Source organism: Coregonus lavaretus (assembly GCF_964263955.1).
Source record: "Coregonus lavaretus genome assembly, chromosome: 6".
Lineage (NCBI taxonomy): Eukaryota > Metazoa > Chordata > Actinopteri > Salmoniformes > Salmonidae > Coregonus > Coregonus lavaretus.
Genome location: NC_139993.1, coordinates 55,100,457 through 55,122,589, shown reverse-complemented (window position 1 = coordinate 55,122,589; position 22,133 = coordinate 55,100,457). Strand labels below are relative to the sequence as shown.

Here is a 22,133-nt window from a genome sequence, read left to right as displayed (position 1 = left end):
AATCTGCAATCAAACAAGGAAATAAAGTTTTTGTACTATGTATGCTGTGTGAATGTTTCCTTTACAAGATTCACAGATGGAGAAAATCATAGAAATTGATTGCCAGTAATATGGTGGTCCATCAAATAAAATAATAGAACATATCAGTGAGGCACAATATTTGGGACCCGATCATTAAATCATTTGGTGTTTTATTGACATCTGCTGGTTAAAATACACACTAAAGCACAGGCAGCTTGTTCTGACATCATTGCAATGCGACCATTCATATGATATAACAGAAAAGCGCCACAGCACGCATGCGTGTTGAGTTTTGCAAAAGACGATTTGGGAAGAGGTGTGCTTTCGTTGATTCCGATTCTCACAGACTCCGCAAACACTGCATTTGCGGTTTATAATGTCAACGACTGACTTTTATTTGAGATATTATGTCGGGCACAAGGGCAAGTTTGGACACGAGTTCTTGGAATTTGAGTTTAGACCGGACGGTAAGTTAGGCGGAAATTGTACTATCTAGCCTGCTAATTAGCATTAGCTAGCAAAGTACGCAAACGACGGCTTGTTAGCAGCATTTCCTCATTGCTTTTGTAGCTAGTCTTGTTTTCTGTTATAATATCATGGCATCAGAAATACTTTGCTTGCTTCGTTACATCTTAGTCAGTGTTTATTTCTGTACCATACCCTCATTAATCTATTTTGGCTAGCTAATTACAGTACTAAGTTACTAGTTAGGTGCTAGTTAACTATAAAACTAGCTAATTTGGCTAGCGTGTTATTTAGCCAACACATTTTGCCAAATAACCTAGATTGTTTTACAGCAGGTTTAAAAACGGTTATATGTGAACTAGCTACAAAAAAAGACTACTGTGTAACAATAGCAGTGTGTCAACAATGTAATAACATTCATAACTTAAGCGAAGATAACACAATGAATGTATTGATTGTATTTTCAGGTAAACTGAGGTACGCGAACAACAGCAACTACAAGAATGACGTCATGATCAGAAAAGAGGTAATTTATCACATTTACAAAGGAAATCTGTATGAGATGCTGCTGCAACAATTGAATATGTCATAGAAACCTTATTGTGATTGTTCTCCAATACAGGCCTACGTACACAAGAGTGTGATGGAGGAACTGAAGAGGATCATAGATGACAGTGAGATCACCAAGGAAGATGATGCATTGTGGCCGCCCCCAGACAGAGTTGGCAGACAGGTCGGTCCATCCTCTCACACCTACCTAAATACTAGTGATGGACACCCTTATGGAAAATCTATTTGATATCGATATCATATTGGTTTGTAGAAAATACATTGGATTCGATTTCAGATAGCTGACTAGTGGTGAGCAGCCTGATGGTCTTTTTTAGTCATGATGCTTCTGTACTGCCCGTGTCAGAGTTGCAGCTGTGGCCCTGTGTAGCTCAGTTGGTAGAACATGGCGCTTGCAATGCCAGGGTTGTGGGTTCGATTCCCACGGGGGGGCCAGTATGAAGAAAAAAAATGTATGCACTCACTAACTGTAAAGTCGCTCTGGATAAGAGTGTCTGCTAAATGACTAAAATGTAAATGTTCACTTTTCTGTGAAGTCTAGACAACTGCTTGCAGATTGCCCATTGGGCCAGGTGTGAATGTTCTGGTAGCATAAAGCTACCTAACCAGTTTGAATACAATGGGAAGCCCACCCACAGTTGATGGTCCATCAGCAGGCATTTAAATAGGCTAAGTCAAGTTTTGTGCATGCAGGAACAGCCATGTATGCTTCCCCCCCCTCCATAGAATATTGTAGGTTAACTAGTGCTGAGTGATTAGTGCTTTTTGAGGTCTGGTTTGTAAAAAATAAAATAAACAGTTATCACGGTTTTCAATCTAAGTTTATATATTTTTAAACAAATGCATGATGTGGGTTCAATGCGGTAACAACACAGAATAAAACAGTTGCTGGTAGACAGTCCATTACTGTCATTTATCACATTACATAAATACAATATTTTGGTTGTGTAAATTACATGTTTTTAGTATGATGATGACTTTATTATTTAATGAAACTCCAATGATGGTAGTGACTGCTATTGTTGCACGGTACACTGATTACCAAAACTTCTGTACTTTATTTTTTTTAAACGGTTTGTTACTACAATTTTTTGTTATGTTAGGTACTTCTGTCAAATGTGTGTCACGTGATTGAGAGGATAAAGTCTATCAGTGCAGCCCCTTAATAGCGGGAACAGCAAAGTGTCACTTACTCATTCATTGCCAGAACTGTCTGGGGTTTATTGTTAGCTCCCCACTCATGCTGCACAGAAGTTGACCCACTTGAATAATGCAACACAGCATGTAGAAATGTTAAAACTGTTCATTACTGTTGGCAAAACAATGTACATACAGGGTAGAACACTTTTACAATGCAAGACGATACCGGTAGCTTCCAGCTTTAATTGAAGGCTAACTTTCCTTGCTAGCATACAGCTGAATTCACTACGCTAGTACATTGTTTGTGATTAATATGCAAACGATAACTCAAAATATGCTGATTTCAAAACTGGTCTGACTAAAAACGTAATTGACTTTGTCTCCCTCTCCACCAAAAACTCATTCACTTCTTCATCTCCCTAGCCACCTGTCTGGTTCCCACTAGATTTCATAGCTTCTTCTATGCAAATGTTGATCAGTACTATAAAATATGTTCTCCTAGCAGTTGCCAATAAAAATAAGTCTTAAATGGAAGGGATTGTTTGTCATCTGTAGCCCCATGAAATGTGCTAAAACAAGCTCAATAATGCTATGCATGCACACAGTCTTATTGAATAATATGCTATTGTGAATAGACATTTTTACATTTTAGTCATTTAGCAGACGCTCTTATCCAGAGCGACTTGCAGTTAGTGGATACATTATTTATTTTTTCATATCCCCCCTGTGGGAATTGAACCCACAACCCTGGTGTTGCAAACGCCATGCTCTACCAACTGAGTTACATCCCTGCCGGCCATTCCCTCCCCTACACGACGCTGGGCCAATTGTGCGCCGCCCCATGGGTCTCCCGGTCACGACCGGCTACGACAGAGCCTGGATTCGAACCAGGATCTCTAGTGGCACATTCAAATAAATTATTACCATTATGTTGATTTTGTAGTTAGATTGGTAAAAACAAAGTCAAATTGATTGCATAATTGATTAATTCAGGCATACATGACTGTATCAAAACATTTCACAAATATTTTACTTTAATAAAATATTTCAGTTGTGTATTACTTTTTGTTTTATTTGATTACTTATTTAATTCCAAGTCATCATCTCATCTTTGCTCAGGCAGTAGCAGCCAGACATCTATCTCTGTTCTCCCCAAAGAGTCATCCTTCAGGCTAGCCTAGCTGCCTACTGTCTGACAATCACTATTTCAGTAGTTCTTCAAAGTAGATAAGGCATACTTTTAACAATGCTAAATAACAACTAGCAATCAATTAGATGTATTGTCGGGTAGAGAGACCTAAGCAACTGCTCTCTTTCCCCCTCGTGTCTATAGCTCTTCCTCTCTGTGTTTGTCTGCCGGAAGGAACCAATGAGAACAGGCAGCTGTAGGCGCAATGGATTCTGGTCATTGTAGTTAATTACCATGTTTTCTGTGCTTTTTCTATGAGTTGGACAATATGTCCCAGTGAGAGATCTCTAAAGAGCTGCTGTGTTGAGCTTACCGAAAAAACCTGAACAAATTGGAATTCAAATAATTGAACCGACGTCGGTCAATTAGTTATTAAAAAATTTAAAATAAACTGACATTTGGTTCATCGAGCAGGACTAAGGGTAACAGAAAGAATAAACCGATATCAAGATATGTCTTGCTCATATCGATATCAAATGATATCCTATCCAATTATCAATATTGGTGCCCACCACTTCTAAATACTGAAACTTACACAAGCGTGGAGGAGGTTGACTGAGGCAATGAGTCTCCTACTTATTGTGCTTTTGGGAAGGGCTAGCCATGAAAGTCAAGTCATGGTAGTCCTCTTGGGGTTGATCTCTACTGTCCACATCAGACAAATCTGTCCAATGAAAGAATTTGAACCAGTGTTCAAGTCTGACCCTTTCTGCACAAGACTGGAGTCCTGGCACAACCCCATAAAGTTACGATGATTTAGTAAACAATGTTTTTTGTTTTCTTTTATATGGCTTCAATTACAAATAGTGTCTGAGGAGTGTCTTAACTTCTCAACTCTTTTAGGAGCTGGAGATTGTCATTGGCGATGAGCACATTTCCTTCACAACTTCCAAGATCGGCTCCTTGATTGATGTCAACCAGTCGAAGTAAGTACAATAATACTCTCTCAAATGATCTGGGTACACTTGGAAGGATATATCCCTCCTTAAAGTTCCCAATTGGCCTCTAGTCTCTACTTTATATTCACTGGTAGAGAACTGAGGATTTGATGGGTGTAAGCAGAATGGTGTAAATTATACCTAGCCTACAGCTATGTAATGCTATCAGATCTCCACAAGTGCATAGTGGGGTTGATGTGGAATTGGGTGCCAGCTTCTAAAATAAATGCCATTGTGTTTTCCAGGGACCCAGAAGGCCTCCGCGTGTTCTACTACCTGGTTCAGGATTTGAAATGTCTCGTCTTCAGTCTCATCGGACTACACTTCAAGATCAAGCCCATCTAAGAGGGGATGTTTTTTTCTTTTGGGAAATGTTTTAATTTCATTGTTTGATTCATGTATGATTACATTTGTACATTTGCTTTTGATCGATCAGTCTTTTTTAAATTTTAAATAAATGATTGGGAAAATGCCAAATGTTTTAATAGCCTTGCTTTTCTATACATTTACAGAGGGGAAAAAAGTATTTGATCCCCTGCTGATTTTGTATGTTTGCCCACTGACAAAGACATGATCAGTCTATAATTTTAATGGTAGGTTTATTTGAACAGTGAGAGACAGAATAACAACAACAAAAATCCTGAAAAACGCATGTCAAAAATTTTATAAATTGATTTGCATTTTAATGAGGGAAATAAGTATATGACCCCTCTGCAAAACATGACTTAGTACTTGGTGGCAAAACCCTTGTTTGCAATCACAGAGGTCAGACGTTTCTTGTAGTTGGCCACCAGGTTTGCACACATCTCAGGAGCGATTTTGTCCCACTCCTCTTTGCAGATCTTCTCCAAGTCATTAAGGTTTCGAGGCTGACGTTTGGCAACTCGAACCTTCAGCTCCCTCCACAGATTTTCTATGGGATTAAGGTCTGGAGACTGGCTAGGCCACTCCAGGACCTTAATGTGCTTCTTCTTGAGCCACTCCTTTGTTGCCTTGGCCGTGTGTTTTGGGTCATTGTCATGCTGGAATACCCATCCACAACCCATTTTCAATGCCCTGGCTGAGGGAAGGAGGTTCTCACCCAAGATTTGACGGTACATGGCCCCATCCATCGTCCCTTTGATGCGGTGAAGTTGTCCTGTCCCCTTAGCAGAAAAACACCCCCGAAGCATAATGTTTCCACCTCCATGTTTGACGGTGGGGATGGTGTTCTTGGGGTCATAGGCAGCATTCCTCCTCCAAACACGTTGAGTTGATGCCAAAGAGCTTGGATTTTGGGCTCATCTGACCACCACTTTCACCCAGTTCTCCTCTGAATCGTTCAGATGTTCATTGGCAAACTTCAGACGGGCCTGTATATGTGCTTTCTTGAGCAGGGGGACCTTGTGGGCACTGCATGATTTCAGTCCTTCACGGCGTAGTGTGTTACCAATTGTTTTCTTGGTGAATATGGTCCCAGCTGCCTTGAGAACATTGACAAGATCCTCCCGTGTAGTTCTGGGCTGATTCCTCACCGTTCTCATGATCATTGCAACTCCACGAGGTGAGATCATGCATGGAGCCCCAGGCCGAGGGAGATTGACAGTTTATTTTGTGTTTCTTCCATTTGTGAATCATCGCACCAACTGTTGTCACCTTATCACCAAGCTGCTTGCCGATGGTCTTGTAGCCCATTCCAGACTTGTGTAGGTCTACAATCTTGTCCCTGACAGCCTTGGAGAGCTCTTTGGTCTTGGCCATGGTGGAGAGTTTGTAATCTGATTGATTGATTGCTTCTGTGGACAGGTGTCTTTTATACAGGTAACAAGCTGAGATTAGGAGCACTCCCTTTAAGAGTGTGCTCCTAATCTCAGCTCGTTACCTGTATAAAAGACACCTGGGAGCCAGAAATCTTTCTGATTTGAAAGGGGGTCAAATACTTATTTCCCTCATTAAAATGCAAATAAATTTATAACATCTTTGACATGTGTTTTTCTGATTTTGTTGTTGTTATTCTGTCTCACTGTTCAAATAAACCTACCATTAAAATTATAGACTGATCATGTCTTTGTCAGTGGGCAAACGTACAAAATCAGCAGGGGATCAAATACTTTTCCCCCTCACTGTAAGTGTTAAATACTGCAAGCCATAGCTGTGGTTTAGTCCCCTTTGATAGTATGAAAAAGGTTGGAGAATTGCACACTACACTACCTGCTGCTCAGTCCTCTGTTTTGAGACAAAGAAATACTAGTACCGCCATACAGAGATCAGTCTTTTATTCCAGCACCCAACTCAGAGTACACAGATTAACAGAAAGTTAATTACAGTCAAGCAAAATGTACAATGAGAAAATATAGATTAGTAATTCCAGTTCACGTTTTATTAGATTTTCCTTTACACTACTTCAGTAAAGCTGTGTGATAAATAACCATAGAACATTCCATAAGGCACAGAAGGAAAACAATCTGCCCCTTAAAGGCCCAGTGCAGTCAAATGGGATTTTCCTGCATTATATATATATATATATATATATATATATATATATATATATATATATATTTCCACACTGGGGTTGGAATAATACTGTGAAAATAACAATGCACTTTTAGTGTAAGCGCTGTTTGAAAAGACTGTTGGATATTTCAGCATGTTGGTGGGATGGAGTTTTGGCCTTCCATGGTGACATCCCCAATGCGATAAATTGGTTAATAGACCAATAAGAGTTTCAAACCTCTGCCAATAACAGCAAACGTTCAGTTTCCCCCTCCCCTCTCAGACCCCTCGAAGACAGTCCTAGCAAAATTCTTGCTTGAGAAATTGCTCTTTGCTAAGAAGCTATTTGGTCTTTTTGACCATTTCTTTATTAAACGATCACAGTAAGGTACTTAATTGTTACCTAGAAAGGATTTGATATTGAGAACGGCTGCATTGGACCTTTAATAGCAAAGATCTGAGGTATTGCTTGAAAACATTTCACAAAGCAAAGTGGATATCTAAATTGTCATACAATCCTTTGACAAGGCTGCACAGCAAAACAAATGACGTGCTACTCGGAATATATCAATCAATATATTACTCAATTTAATTTCCCAAACTGGCCTTTATATGAGGACATTCATTCAAAAGCACTGGCCTCAATCAGAAAAGGTTAATACTATAAAATGTGAGACTTAATTTACTAGGGTCTCAATAGATCCATTGCAATGCTAGTTAGAAAGGGAAGAAACATTGGCTCGAACAAACACACCTGAAGCTTTCATTGTTTTTCCTTCATCACCAGACTAGTGTATTTGGTATTTCCTTCAGACTAGTGTATTTGGTATTTCCTTCATGACCAGACTAGTGTATTTGGTATTTCCTTGGGCATTTATTATGAATCTATGTGTACAGTCATAGCTACTTGACAGTATAGGAATATACCTGCTGCTGAACCATGCAGAGCTTGTTTGATATCCACTCTTTATTAACCTATACCAGTACTTACAACCCACACTATGCCTCAGGAAAAGTGTCTTTTAAATCCGACATTCATCTCACTGTACTATACAACTGCAGTCGAAATCATCCCAACTTCCACTAATTTTGAATTTTCACTTGATGTCAATGCCTGACTGGGCGAAAATTCAACTGAAATGGAAGTTAGGATTTGCGGTAAAAGTAAGATGGACTTCTCTTTAGGTGAGAGGCCTTCCTTCCAGAACAGAGAAAATGTCGTCTAGAGACTTATGAACACACTGCAGGAACTCATGAACATTACGCTCTGGGTAACTAGACACATTACAGCCGATCCACTCATCATGGATGCCGTAGCCCACCCCGAAGCCATCGGGCACCACAGGGGCAAAGCCTCCCAGGTTAACGGCAGGGCTGGTCAGGGTGCTGGTGGAGAGGATGTTGTGGTTGATGGCAGCGTAGGCTGGGTCCTGGTACAGGCTGTGTAGGGCCTGGCCCTTTGAGTTGGCCATGTACTTCATGGCAAACAGATGCCGGTCAAAGCCTTGGGCTGGTGGGGGAAACATGCAGAAAAAGACAAGAATGTAATATGGATAATGGCTGACCAAATTTGAGACCACAACAAAAACATTTCACTCAACTACATTCTATTCAACTCAGTGATCAAATATCGGATCATCTAGAAATAAAATGGACTGACCCATAGCCGCCTCTTTGGTGAGCTGCCCGTGATATTTGGAGCATTCGCTGAGCATGCCAATCAGTTGCTCAACGCTGTGTTTTCCTGGCTGTTGCACGAAGGCCTGAGCACAGCGCTGTGTGTGTATGGTAGCAGGCCGGATGGTCTCTGTACGACCGTGTCTGAATGCTGCGGTGCTGCAGGACTCGTATGTGGCCACCGTCTGCCCATACTGCCTCAGGAATCCCATCTGGAACGCAAGCTGAGCAATGGCATCCGGACTCAGCTTCTTCTTCTTCAACTGCTCCTTCCCGCCCTTTAGGTAGATGGATGATAACTATTAATCCCCAAGGGAAAATTGATTTGTCAGCAGCAGCAATACATCCCAAACAAATAATGAAAGAAAAGCATTGGAAGTTTGAATTTTGTAAAGGTAGTGTGGGAGAGGTGTAAAGATTATTGTTATCGATCAATAATGACAAACCTCCTGGAATTGACAACTTAGATGGAAAGCTACTGAGGATGGTATCTGACTCTATAGCCACTCCTATCTGTCATACCTTTAATCTGAGCCTAGAGGAAAGTCTTTGTCCTCAGGCCTGGAGGGAAGCCAAAGTAATTCCGCTACCCAAGAATGGTAAAGCGGCCTTTACTGGTTCTAACAGTAGACCTATAAACTTGCTGCCAGCTCTTAGCAAATTGTTGGGAAAAAATAGTGTTTGACCAAATACAATGCTATTTCTCTGTAAACAAATTAACAACAGACTTTCAACATGCTTATAGGGAAGGGCACTCAACATGTACTGCACTGACACAAATGACTGATGATTGGTTGAAAGAAATTGATAAGAAGATTGTGGGAGTTGTACTGTTAGATTTCAGTGCAGCCTTTGATATTATTGACTATAACCTGTTGTTGAAAAAACTTATCGTGGATTCAGAGCTATCTATCTAATAGAACTCAGAGTTTTCTTTAATGGAAGCTTCTCTAATGTCAAAGTGTGGTGTACCACAGGGCAGCTCTCTAGGCCCTCTACTCTATTCTATTTTTACCAATGACCTGCCACTAGCATTAAAGAAAGCATGTGTGTCCATGTATGCTGATGATTCAACCATATAAGCATCAGCAACCACAGCTAATGAAGTCACCGAAACCCTTAACAAAGAGTTGCAGTCTGTTTTGGAATGGGTGGCCACTAATAAACTGGTCCTGAACATCTCTAAAACTAAGAGCATTGTATTTGGTACAAATCATTCCCAAAGTTCTAGACCTCAGCTGAATCTGGTAATGAATGGTGTGGCTGTTGAACAAGTTCAGGAGACAAAATTACTTGGTGTTACCTTAGATTGTAAACTATCATGGTCAAAACATATAGATTAATGGTTGTAAAGATGGGGAGAGGTCTGTCCGTAATAAAGAGATGCTCCAAAAAGCAAGTTCTGCAGGCTCTAGTTTTGTCTAATCTTGATTATTGTCCAGTCGTGTGGTCCAGTGCTGCATGGAAAGACCTAGTTAAGCTACATATGGCCCAAAACAGAGCGGCACATCTTGCTCTTCATTGTAATCAGAGGGCTGATATAAATACTATGCATGCCAGTCTCTCTTGGCTAAGAGTTGAGGAGAGACTGACTGCATCACTTCTTCTTTTTATAAGAACCATTAATGTGTTGAAAATCCCAAATAGTTTGCATAGTCAACTAACACACAGCTCTGACACACACACACTTGCCCCACCAGACATGCCACCAGGGGTCTTTTCACAGTCCCCAAATCCAGAACAAATTCAAGAAAGCGTACAGTATTATATAGAGCCATTATTGCGTGGAACTCCGTTCCATCTCATATTGCTCAAATAAACAGCAAACCTGGTTTCAAAAAACGGATAAAGCAACACCTCACGGCACAACGCCTCTCCCCTATTTGACCTAGATAGTTTGTGTGTATGTATTGATATGTAGGCTATGTGTGCCTTTACATTTATTTTTTATGTAGTTAGGTCCTTGAGCTGTTCTTGTCTATTAATGTTCTGTATTATGTCATGTTTCATGTTTTGTGTGGACCCCAGGAATAGTAGCTGCTGCTTTTGCAACAGCTAATGGGGATCCTAATAAAATACCAAATACCAAAATACCAAACATACAAAGGACAGGGGGGGACAGCAACAAACATCAAAGTGAAAAATGGTTGCAACAATGGTCAGGTTCAGTGCAAACGATCCATCTACCTTCATGAACTGCATGGCGTCTATGGTGAGCTTGGATACGGCTGCGTGGAAGTTCTCTTTGGCCTTGGTGACCCCGTTCTCTAGCTCTGCGTCTAGGTTGAACTGGAGTCTCCTCACGGCGGCGGCTGAGTCAACGGCTGCAGGCTGGGAGCCAGGGTTCACCAGTGGGTTCTCCGTAGAGTCCTTGAACACCTCGTTCTGGAAGCGGAGAACAGCCACGCCGTCGCCCCACGAGTGCTCGAAGTTGATGGCGGCGTTTCCGCATTTGGCCATGATGATGCTGAAGGACTTGTCATACCAGCGGTTGGTGCCGTCCCCATGCAGCATGTTGTGGGAGACGTGGATGTGGTCCTTCATGCTCTCGTCGTCCAGACACAGACAGAAGAGGGCACTGTCCACCAGACCCAGCACCTGAATATCATTGTATTTTGGATAAAAAAATATTACATTAACAACAAGCATTTGATATCACTTGAAAAATATATATTTCCAAAGTGGTCCTTAATGGTAAAAGACAAGACAAAAACGTTTGATGGATAACAAAATATTCACCTCTCCGTTCCCAGCAGCCAGGAGCTTCTCCCTCAGCCCGGCCCATGTGTCCCTGTTCTCGCTGGTCAGCAGGCCCAGGGGGTGGGCCGCGGCCGGGGTCGGGTCCGACATTATGTGCTTCAGGTGGGCCTGGATCTCCGCTGGCTTCACCAGGTTCCCATCGCGGTCCACCACGTCAAACACGTACATGTTGCCTCCCCTCATAACTAGTAGGTGGCGTCCTTTCGGGTCGGTGAAAAGCTCGTCTTTCTCTTGCTTGGGGATGCGGGTCGCATTGAAGAGGCGGAAGTACTGAGACATGTCCAAAGGGTAGGCATTCACCATGAAGGCTCCATACCTATAAATTAAAGAACATCAAGAATGTAACCACTTGTGAACCATTTTGTAATGTTTGTTTGGATTAGTTATATACTATATTTTCTTGTATTTCCCTTTTCACTTATTGTAAAGCCCATCTAGGAACTGATGCTGCAAATTAGTACAAGCTAAAGCATGATGGTGCAATGCATCTGGCTGTTGATGATTCAATGTGAACAATGTTTTAATTGTATCTGTACATTTCATTACCAGGACAGGGAGGAGGGGACCCAGCGGATGAGTTTCTTGAAGCCGTCCGTGTTGCTCTTAGCTGGGTTCAGGTGGAACACCTCGGGCTCCAGGAGTCCAGCGCGGAGAGTCTTCATGAAGCGCACAGCGGAAGCCACCATGTTGGTGGCTCGCACTAGCTGGTCGTTGTACTCTGTCTTGGGGTCCGGGTTGAAGGACATGAAGGGGTTGAAGTTCAGCACTACAGAGTCCCGCGCTGACAGGTACATGTCGAACCATGGGGCTAGGAGGAGGATGTGATGACTAGTTAAATTAGGAAGGCCCTAAAAATTGCCAAAGATTCCAGCCACCCTAGTCATAGACTGTTCTCTCTGCTACCGCACGGCAAGTGGTACCGGTGCGCCAAATCTAGGTCCAAAAGGCTCCTTAACAGCTTCTACCCCCAAGCCATAAGACTGCTGAACAGCTAATCAAATGGCTACAAAGTAAAGGTACCTTAATAGAAAATGACTCAAGTAAAAGTCACCCAGTAAAATACTACTTGAGTAAAAGTCTAAAAGTGTTTTGTTTTAAATATACTTAAGTATATTTTTGCAATTCCATTTACTTTTGATACTTAAGTATCAAAAGTAAAAGTATAAATCATTTGAAATTGCTTATATTAAGCAAACCAGACAGCGGTTTTTATTTATATTTATGGATAGCCAGGGGCACACTCCAACACTCAGACATCATTTACAGATAGCCAGGGGCACACTCCAACACTCAGACATCATTTACAGATAGCCAGGGGCACACTCCAACACTCAGACATCATTTACAGATAGCCAGGGGCACACTCCAACACTCAGACATCATTTACAAACGAAGCATTTGTGTTTAGTGAGTCTGCCAGATCAGAGGCAGTAGGGTAGACCAGGGATGTTCTCTTGATCAGTGCGTGAATTGGACCATTTTCCTGTCGAGTACTTTTGGTTGTCAGGGAAAATGTATGGCATTAAAAGTACAATATTTTCTTTAGGAATGTAGTGAAGTAAAAGTAAAGTTGTCAAAAATATAAATAGCAAAGTAAAGTACAGATACCCCCCCAAAAAGACTTTTACTTACGTAGTTTACACCACTGGTATTTGGCGCATGTGACAGATAAAATGTGATTTGAAAATACAGGGTTCTATGTATGAACAATGGTTATTTCAAAGTTACATAGGTTAATATTGTGAGGTTTCTGTTAAAATGGGAAAACCATACCCGATATGTAGCTGGTGTGCTTGTTCTGCTTGTCTTGTGCTACCAGCTCTTTATGCAGTTGTTTCCCCACTCCATTCTCAAAGTCACGGGCCAGTTTCTCTGTGGTACTGCAAACATATTTTAAGGAGTTGAATGTGTGTGTGACAAATTATTTACAAGGCACCACCTCAAGTGTTAAGTGTGAGTAACTGGAAGGTGACTGGTGCTTACCTGAACTGGTCGTCATCAAGAAGAGGCCGCTGAGCAGCCAGATACCTTTTGATTGTATCCTCCAGTTTCGGAACTGGTAGCCTGTAGAATTTGTAAAATATTGCACATCATTAAATCACAGTATGATATGAATGGGATTGTTATTGTATCTCTACGGCAGTGCATAATGATGGACTTTAAGCCCAGCTGTGTGGTACATATTTACAAACCACTCCCCCCAGTGGCCATCCTGTATCTCATTCAGACCTATGTGCACTTTCACCTACATTCCCTTTACTGTCATGAACAGTCACCTACTGACAGAACTGGTTTTAGCGCACTTGATATATTTCAGAGAAAATATATTATTGTTTAAGATGTGATACTAACAACGATTGATAATGCAATAGGAGGAGGTAAGAAGTAACTAAATAACCAAAACATGCTAGAAAGGAAATGCACATTTGTTTACATACCTGGGTAAACTCTTCTGGTAGTGCATTGTAGGCACGATGCTTTTATGCAGGTACTCTCTATCTTTGCTATCTTTGCTGCTGTAGCTTCGTTTGTTTGTCAGTGCTGTAGAAGTGCTTCTCAGAGGCTTCAGATTCCCAGGTTTTCTGAGTGTGGTACAAAACTGCATGGTGAGCAAATTCGCCATAATGTCTACTAGTAATCTTATTTCCTATTCTCACAGAAAGGGAAGGCTCGGATATAGAGAACTTGCAGTGACCGACCTACTTGCTTGCTAGATAGCTAAACTAGCTAGGGTATGGGAAATAAATTGGAATTGTTATCAGCTAAGTGCTATATAATTTCCTTGATTACAAGCTATTCACTCAATGAATGAGTTAGCTCCCCCGACTGCCCAGTAGCTAAGTCCTTCTTCTAAAGCTTCCCCTCTTACCGCCTAATAGGATTGACAGTACAGACAGACAGAAACACATTGACAAGAATTGGTGACAGCGGAAGCAGGAAGTGTTTTACAGGACATTGACACCTTGTGGTACGTCAACGGGGGAACAATTACCCACTATAGTTTGTTCCTATGGCGCACTGCATACCTCTGTTTACATGTATTGTACTTTGACAAAGTAAGCTTCTTATACATGATTAATCTCACACACAACATAATGATAAATAGTGTACATGTTTGCTGCTCAAGGTGATATGTTTTCCTCATAATAATAACACGTTTTTTTCTCTTTACAATTCGAGGATATTGTAGATCTCTGTATGACCGCAATGTGACAGATATAAAGGGTTCAGACAAATGTTTTTTGTTAGTATTTTCTGTATTTTCTGAAATGGTTAGAAGTGGTCCACTGTAGCTCAATGTGGTCCTCTGTAGCTCAATTGGTAGAGCATGGCGCTTGTAACGCCAGGGTAGTGGGTTCGATCTCCGGGACCACCCATACGTAAAAAATGTATGCACACATGACTGTAAGTCGCTTTGGATAAAAGCGTCTGTTAAATGGCATATTATTATATTATTAAATGAAAAGAGACACCGTTCAGTTTTAGTACAATACTTATACAGTACCAGCAGAGGGCAGCATATGCTTGATCAGTGAATGGTTTGGTCCGGCCACAGCAAGCTTTCGCTCAATGCTGTGCTCCCGCTAAAACAAGACTGTCACTCGCAGCAGTAAGCAGTCGGCAGTAGCACAACATTGGCTGGCTTACCTCGGCTTGGAAAACTGTTAGCCTATCATTTCTGTTGGGCGAGAGAGTAATCAGGCCAGCATGAGTTTGAAGCTCTGCCTTAAATCATCCCCTCCCTGCACCCAGCAACTGCCACAGCATCCATCAATTTCCCCTCCCTGGCTCCATCCCTCAGCCTAGCTCCCTGCACTACAAGTGCTGTGGGCTCCCAGCGGGCTGGGAGTTAAGAGGGTGACAGTTCATAGCTCCCATTAGACTGATGCGATTTTCTGCTGTTATGTTTGCCTCCATTCTGCAGAATGCAGACGGGTCGACCCGGCCTGGCCTGCACATTAACAGCAGTGTCATTTGCTAACACCCCAACCCCCACTCCCTCTCACACAGCCTCTCGATCCCAACACTTAGAAAAAAAAGGTGCTCAGTAGAACTATATAGGGTTAATTGGTTTATCCCCATAGGATTCCTATTTCATTCAGCCATGCCTCATTGCACATCCAACATTTCCTCATCTCCCACCCCATCAAATGCGACCAGCCCTGATGCTCCTCCCTCTTTTTCCTCTGCCCCGCTACAAAGTTTCTCCCTGCAGGCAGTCACTGAGTCTCAGGAGCTAAAGGATCTCCTTAAACTTGACCCCAAAAAAACATCTGGATCAGATGGTTTAGATCCTTTCTTTAAAGTTGCAGCCCCTATCATCGCCAAGCCTATCTCTGACCTTTTTAACCTGTCTCCCCTCTCTGGGGAGGTTCCCATTGCTTGGAAAGCAGCCACTGTGCATCCTTTAATTAACGGGGGAGATCAAGCTGATCCTAACTGTTATAGGCCAATTTCTATTTTGCCCTGTTTATCAAAAGTGTTGGAAAAACTTGTCAATAATCAACTGACTGGCTTTCTTGATGTCTATAGTATTCTCTCTGGTATGCAATCTGGTTTCCGCTCAGGTTATGGAAGTGTCACTGCAACCTTAAAAGGTCCTAAATGATGTCACAATTGCCCTTGATTCTAAGCAATGTTGTGCTGCTATTTTTATTGACTTGGCCAAAGCTTTTGATACGGTAGACCATTCCATTCTTGTGGGCCGGCTAAGGAGTATTGGTGTCTCTGAGGGGTCTTTGGCCTGGTTTGCTAACCACCTCTCTCAAAGAGTGCAGTGTATAAAGTCAGAACATCTGCTGTCTCAGCCACTGCCTGTCACCAAGGGAGTACCCCAAGGCTCGATCCTAGGCCCCACGCGCTTCTCAATTTACATCAACAACATAGCTCAGGCAGTAGGAAGCTCTCTCAAACATTTATATGTAGATGATACAGTCTTATACTCAGCTGGCCCCTCCCCAGATTTTGTGTTAAACGCTCAACAAAGCTTTCTTAGTGTCCAACAAGCTTTCTCTTCCCTTAACCTTGTTCTGAACACCTCCAAAACAAAGGTAATGTGGTTTGGTAAGAAGAATGCCCCTCTCCCCACCAGTGTGATTACTACCTCTGATGGTTTAGAGCTTGAGGTAGTCACCTCATACAAGTACTTGGGAGTATGGCTAGACGGTACACTGTCTTTCTCTCAGCACATATCAAAGCTGCAGGCTAAGGTTAAATCTAGACTTGGTTTCCTCTATCGTAATCGCTCCCCTTTCAACCCTGCTGCCAAACTAACCCTGATTCAGATGACCATCCTTCCCATGCTAGATTACGGAGACGTAATTTATAGATCTTCAGGTAAGGGTGCTCTCGAGCGGCTAGATGTTCTTTACCATTCAGCCATCAGATTTGCCACCAATGCACCTTATAGGACACATCACTGCACTCTATACTCCTCTGTAAACTGGTCATCTCTTTATACCCGTCGCAAGACCCACTGGTTGATGCTTATTTATAAAACTCTCTTAGGCCTCATGCCCCCTATCTGAGATACCTACTGCAGCCCTCATCCTCCACATACAACACCCGTTCTGCTAAAGGTCCCCAAAGCACACACATCCCTGGGTCGCTCCTCTTCAGTTCGCTGCAGCTAGCGACTGGAACGAGCTGCAAAAAACACTCAAACTGGGACAGTTTTATCATTTTACATTTTAGTCATTTAGCAGACGCTCTTATCCAGAGCGACTTACAGTTAGTGAGTGCATACATTTTAATTTTTTATACTGGAATCGAACCCACAACCCTGGCGTTGCAAATGCCATGCTCTACCAACTGAGCTACATCCCTGCCGGCCATTCCCTCCCCTACCCTGGACCAATTGTGCGCCGCCCCATGGGTCTCCCAGTCGCGGCAGGCTACGGCAGAGCCTGGATTCGAACCAGGATCTCTAGTGGCACAGCTAGCACTGCGATGCAATGCCTTAGACCACTGCGCCACTCGGGAGGATTTTATCTCCATCTCTTCATTCAAAGACTCAATCATGGACACTCTTATTATTATTTTTATTTTTTTATTTTTTTAGGGTAGATCAGCTTTAATATTGCAGATAGATTCTAACTTCCATCAATGTAATTGTCTGCATCACTTCCAATCCCCCATATTGTTTTTTTCTCGCAAAAAAATAAATAAATAATATATATATATATATATATATATATATATATATATTTGTAGTGAGAGAAAAAAATATTTGATCCCCTGCTGATTTTGTACGTTTGCCCACTGACAAAGACATGATCAGTCTATAATTTTAATGGTAGGTTTATTTGAACAGTGAGAGACAGAATAACAACAAAAAAATCCAGAAAAACGCATGTCAAAAATGTTATACATTTATTTGCATTTTAATGAGGGAAATAAGTATTTGACCCCTCTACAAAACATGACTTAGTACTTGGTGGCAAAACCCTTGTTGGCAATCACAGAGGTCAGACGTTTCTTGTAGTTGGTCACCAGGTATGCACACATCTCAGGAGGGATTTTGTTCCACTCCTCTTTGCAGATCTTCACCAAGTCATAAAGGTTTTGAAGCTGACGTTTGGCAACTCGAACCTTCAGCTCCCTCCACAGATTTTCTATGTGATTAAGGTCTGGAGACTGGCTAGGCCACTCCAGGACCTTAATGTGCTTCTTCTTGAGCCACTCCTTTGTTGCCTTGGCCGTGTGTTTTGGGTCATTGTCATGCTGGAATACCCATCCACGACCCATTTTCAATGCCCTGGCTGAGGGAAGGAGGTTCTCACCCAAGATTTGACGGTACATGGCCCCGTCCATTGTCCCTTTGATGCGGTGAAGTTGTCCTGTCCCCAAAGCATAATGTTTCCACCTCCATGTTTGACAGTGGGGATGGTGTTCTTGGGGTCATAGGCAGCATTCCTCCTCCTCCAAACACGGCGAGTTGAGTTGATGCCAAAGAGCTCCATTTTGGTCTCATCTGACCACAACACTTTCACCCAGTTCTCCTCTGAATCATTCAGATGTTCATTGGCAAACTTCAGACGGCCCTGTATATGTGCTTTCTTGAGCAGGAGGACCTTGCGGGCGCTGCAAGATTTCAGTCCTTCACGGCGTAGTGTGTTACCAATTGTTTTCTTGGTGACTATGGTCCCAGCTGCCTTGAGATCATTGACAAGATCCTCCCGTGTAGTTCTGGGCTGATTCCTCACCGTTCTCATGATCATTGCAACTCCACGAGGTGAGATCTTGCATGGAGCCCCAGGCCGAGGGAGATTGACAGTTATTTTGTGTTTCTTCCATTTGCGAATAATCGCACCAACTGTTGTCACCTTCTCACCAAGCTGCTTGGCGATGGTCTTGTAGCCCATTCCAGCCTTGTGTAGGTCTACAATCTTGTCCCTGACATCCTTGGAGAGCTCTTTGGGCTTGGCCATGGTGGAGAGTTTGGAACCTGATTGATTGATTGCTTCTGTGGACAGGTGTCTTTTATACAGGTAACAAGCTGAGATTAGGAGCACTCCCTTTAAGAGTGTGCTCCTAATCAGCTCGTTACCTGTATAAGAGACACCTGGGAGCCAGAAATCTTTCTGATTGAGAGGGGGTCAAATACTTACTTCCCTCATTAAAATGCAAATCAATTTATAACATTTTTGACGTGCGTTTTTCTGGATTTTTTTGTTGTTATTCTGTCTCTCACTGTTCAAATAAACCTACCATTAAAATTATAGACTGATAATTTCTTTGTCAGTGGGCAAACATATAAAATCAGCAAGGGATCAAATACTTTTTTCCCTCACTGTATATACAGTGGGGGAAAAAAGTATTTAGTCAGCCACCAATTGTGCAAGTTCTCCCACTTAAAAAGATGAGAGAGGCCTGTAATTTTCATCATAGGTACACGTCAACTATGACAGACAAAATGAGAAAAAAATCCAGAAAATCACATTGTAGGATTTTTAATGAATTTATTTGCAAATTATGGTGGAAAATAAGTATTTGGTCAATAACAAAAGTTTCTCAATACTTTGTTATACACCCTTTGTTGGCAATGACACAGGTCAAACGTTTTCTGTAAGTCTTCACAATGTTTTCACACACTGTTGCTGGTATTTTGGCCCATTCCTCCATGCAGATCTCCTCTAGAGCAGTGATGTTTTGGGGCTGTCGCTGGGCAACACAGACTTTCAACTCCCTCCAAAGATTTTCTATGGGGTTGAGATCTGGAGACTGGCTAGGCCACTCCAGGACCTTGAAATGCTTCTTACGAAGCCACTCCTTCGTTGCCCGGGCGGTGTGTTTGGGATCATTGTCATGCTGAAAGACCCAGCCACGTTTCATCTTCAATGCCCTTGCTGATGGAAGGAGGTTTTCACTCAAAATCTCACGATACATGGCCCCATTCATTCTTTCCTTTACACGGATCAGTCGTCCTGGTCCCTTTGCAGAAAAACAGCCCCAAAGCATGATGTTTCCACCCCCTTGCATCACAGTAGGTATGGTGTTCTTTGGATGCAACTCAGCATTCTTTGTCCTCCAAACACGACGAGTTGAGTTTTTATTTTGGTTTCATCTGACCATATGACATTCTCCCAATCCTCTTCTGGATCATCCAAATGCACTCTAGCAAACTTCAGACGGGCCTGGACATGTACTGGCTTAAGCAGGGGGACACGTCTGCCACTGCAGGATTTGAGTCCCTGGCGGCGTAGTGTGTTACTGATGGTAGGCTTTGTTACTTTGGTCCCAGCTCTCTGCAGGTCATTCACTAGGTCCCCCCGTGTGGTTCTGTGATTTTTGCTCACCGTTCTTGTGATCATTTTGACCCCACGGGGTGAGATCTTGTGTGGAGCCCCAGATCGAGGGAGATTATCAGTGGTCTTGTATGTCTTCCATTTCCTAATAATTGCTCCCACAGTTGATTTCTTCAAACCAAGCTGCTTACCTATTGCAGATTCAGTCTTCCCAGCCTGGTGCAGGTCTACAATTTTGTTTCTGGTGTCCTTTGACAGCTCTTTGGTCTTGGCCATAGTGGAGTTTGGAGTGTGACTGTTTGAGGTTGTGGACAGGTGTCTTTTATACTGATAACAAGTTCAAACAGGTGCCATTAATACAGGTAACGAGTGGAGGACAGAGGAGCCTCTTAAAGAAGAAGTTACAGGTCTGTAAGAGCCAGAAATCTTGCTTGTTTGTAGGTGACCAAATACATATTTAGCTTCAGGTAAATATTGCAATCCTTTAGCCATTCCTGGACCTGTGTCCAAAAACAAGCTACAAATGGACAGTACCAAAACAAATGATCTAATGATTCTGTCTCTTCCCAGCAAAATCTGCAGAGCTGGGAAGACTGTATCCCCCATATAAATAACATTCTATTGGTAGCAAGAATTTTATATAATAATTTAAATTGAAAAATTCTACATTTTGAATCCGGCGTCGTTTTGCGTATCAGTTCATAAACACTATGCCATGGGATCGGTACGTCAAAAATCTCTTCCCAACTATTTTGCAATCTATATGGGACGGCTGTCAATCCTTTGGTCCTTAAATGAAACTGGTATACTTTTTTATTTACCACAGTTTTCTTTAACCAATTATGTTCTTTAATGCAAGACCGACAGACAAGTTCCTTACTTTTTCCCCCTTCCACTTTCCTCTTCCATTTTTGCGTTAATGCTGCAATTATTTGGTTGTAATTTTGGGTAGAGCAGACATTTCCATATGTTTTTGTTAGCTGCATGTTTGACATAACTCCACCAGTCCTACCGATGATATCATTTACGAAGATTATACCTTTTTAAAACATTTTGTAAAAAAAAAAGTTTTTTTAATCAATTAGTATATTTGAGTTTAACCACAATATTTGTTGCATTATTTGCTCTGTCGTTTCTGGAAGATTTTATTGAAATTGCAACCAACTTTCTATGGCTTGTTATAGAAATAGTGATATTTGGGAGATGATTTTCTTTTCAAATAACAAAGTGAGAGGTTGTAATCTGAATAAAGGGAAAAAGGCCATTCTTGAACATTGGGTGAGACAATCTTACTAATTTGCTAGAGAACCAGTTCGGATTTAAGTATAACTTTTGTATGACTGAAGCTTTTAGTGATAGGTCTAATGCTTTAATATTTAATCATTTCTGTCCTCCGAATTCATATTCATTATATAAATAGGCCCGTTTAATTTTGTCTGGCTTGCCGTTCCAAATCAAATTGAATATTTTTTTCTCATATAATTTAAAAAACTGTTTGCTAGGCATAGGCAAGACCATAAGCAAATAGGTAAACTGGGATAATACTAAAGAGTTAATCAGGCTGATTTTTCCACAAATTGACAGGTATTTACCTTTCCATGGTAGCAAGATCTTATCTATTTTTGCTAACTTTCTATTAAAATGTATTGGAGTGAGATCATTTATTTCATTTGGGATATGTATTCCGAGTATATCCACATCACCATCAGACCGTTTTATTGGTAAACTACATGGTAATCGAAATTTTATATTTTTTAGTGATCCAATACGTAATATAGTACATTTATCATAATTTGGTTGTAATCCAGAGAGGTTAGAAAATGTATCTAGATCCTCTATGAGGCTGTGGAGGGACTCAAATTGTGGATTTAAAAGAAAACATGAATCATCAGCGTACAATGACACCTTTGTTTTTAATTATGGGCACTCTTACTCTTACTGACAGTTGTGGCTGCTTCGAGTGATGTATTGTTGTCTCTACCTTCTTGCCTTTGTGCTGTTGTCTGTGCCCAATAATGTATGTACCATGTTTTGTGCTGCTACCATGTTGTGCTGCTGCCATGTTGTGTTGCTACCATGTTGTTGTCATGTGGTGTTGCTACCATGCTGTGTTGTCATGTGTTGCTGCCATGCAATGTTGTTGTCTTAGGTCTC

At 41.7% G+C, this 22,133-nt stretch overlaps 2 protein-coding genes across 2 annotated transcripts; one reads left to right on the top strand and one right to left on the bottom strand.

The window, feature by feature from the left end:
• The first annotated feature begins 249 nt into the window (after positions 1-249).
• On the top strand, positions 250-4,800 carry LOC311131253 (protein mago nashi homolog). The gene is made up of 5 exons (XM_084164117.1): positions 250-488; positions 954-1,012; positions 1,109-1,219; positions 4,229-4,311; positions 4,569-4,800. The coding sequence occupies exons 1-5, from the start codon at positions 398-400 to the stop codon at positions 4,666-4,668; spliced, it is 444 nt and encodes a 147-aa protein (XP_084020243.1). The 5' UTR covers positions 250-397; the 3' UTR covers positions 4,669-4,800.
• Positions 4,801-7,652: 2,852 nt separating this feature from the next.
• LOC311131252 (carnitine O-palmitoyltransferase 2, mitochondrial-like) lies at positions 7,653-14,139 on the bottom strand. The gene is made up of 8 exons (XM_084164116.1): positions 13,671-14,139; positions 13,216-13,296; positions 13,006-13,112; positions 11,779-12,040; positions 11,212-11,548; positions 10,660-11,070; positions 8,456-8,750; positions 7,653-8,305 (listed from the first exon to the last, which is right to left on the bottom strand). The coding sequence occupies exons 1-8, from the start codon at positions 13,853-13,855 to the stop codon at positions 7,977-7,979; spliced, it is 2,007 nt and encodes a 668-aa protein (XP_084020242.1). The 5' UTR covers positions 13,856-14,139; the 3' UTR covers positions 7,653-7,976.
• Between the last annotated feature and the right edge of the window lie 7,994 nt (positions 14,140-22,133).

Bases quoted from the DNA above. Each gene is read 5' to 3' on its own strand.
- LOC311131252 (XM_084164116.1), bottom strand. From the start codon at position 13,855: ATGGCGAATTTGCTCACCATGCAGTTTTGTACCACACTCAGAAAACCT. The intron at 13,297-13,670 runs GTATGTAAACAA...CAAATTCTACAG, and splicing joins TACCAGAAGAGTTTACCCAG to GCTACCAGTTCCGAAACTGG. The intron at 8,751-10,659 runs GTAGATGGATCG...ATCTACCTAAAG, and splicing joins ACGCCATGCAGTTCATGAAG to GGCGGGAAGGAGCAGTTGAA.
- LOC311131253 (XM_084164117.1), top strand. From the start codon at position 398: ATGTCAACGACTGACTTTTATTTGAGATATTATGTCGGGCACAAGGGC. The intron at 489-953 runs GTAAGTTAGGCG...TTGTATTTTCAG, and splicing joins ATTTGAGTTTAGACCGGACG to GTAAACTGAGGTACGCGAAC. The intron at 1,220-4,228 runs GTCGGTCCATCC...CAACTCTTTTAG, and splicing joins CAGACAGAGTTGGCAGACAG to GAGCTGGAGATTGTCATTGG.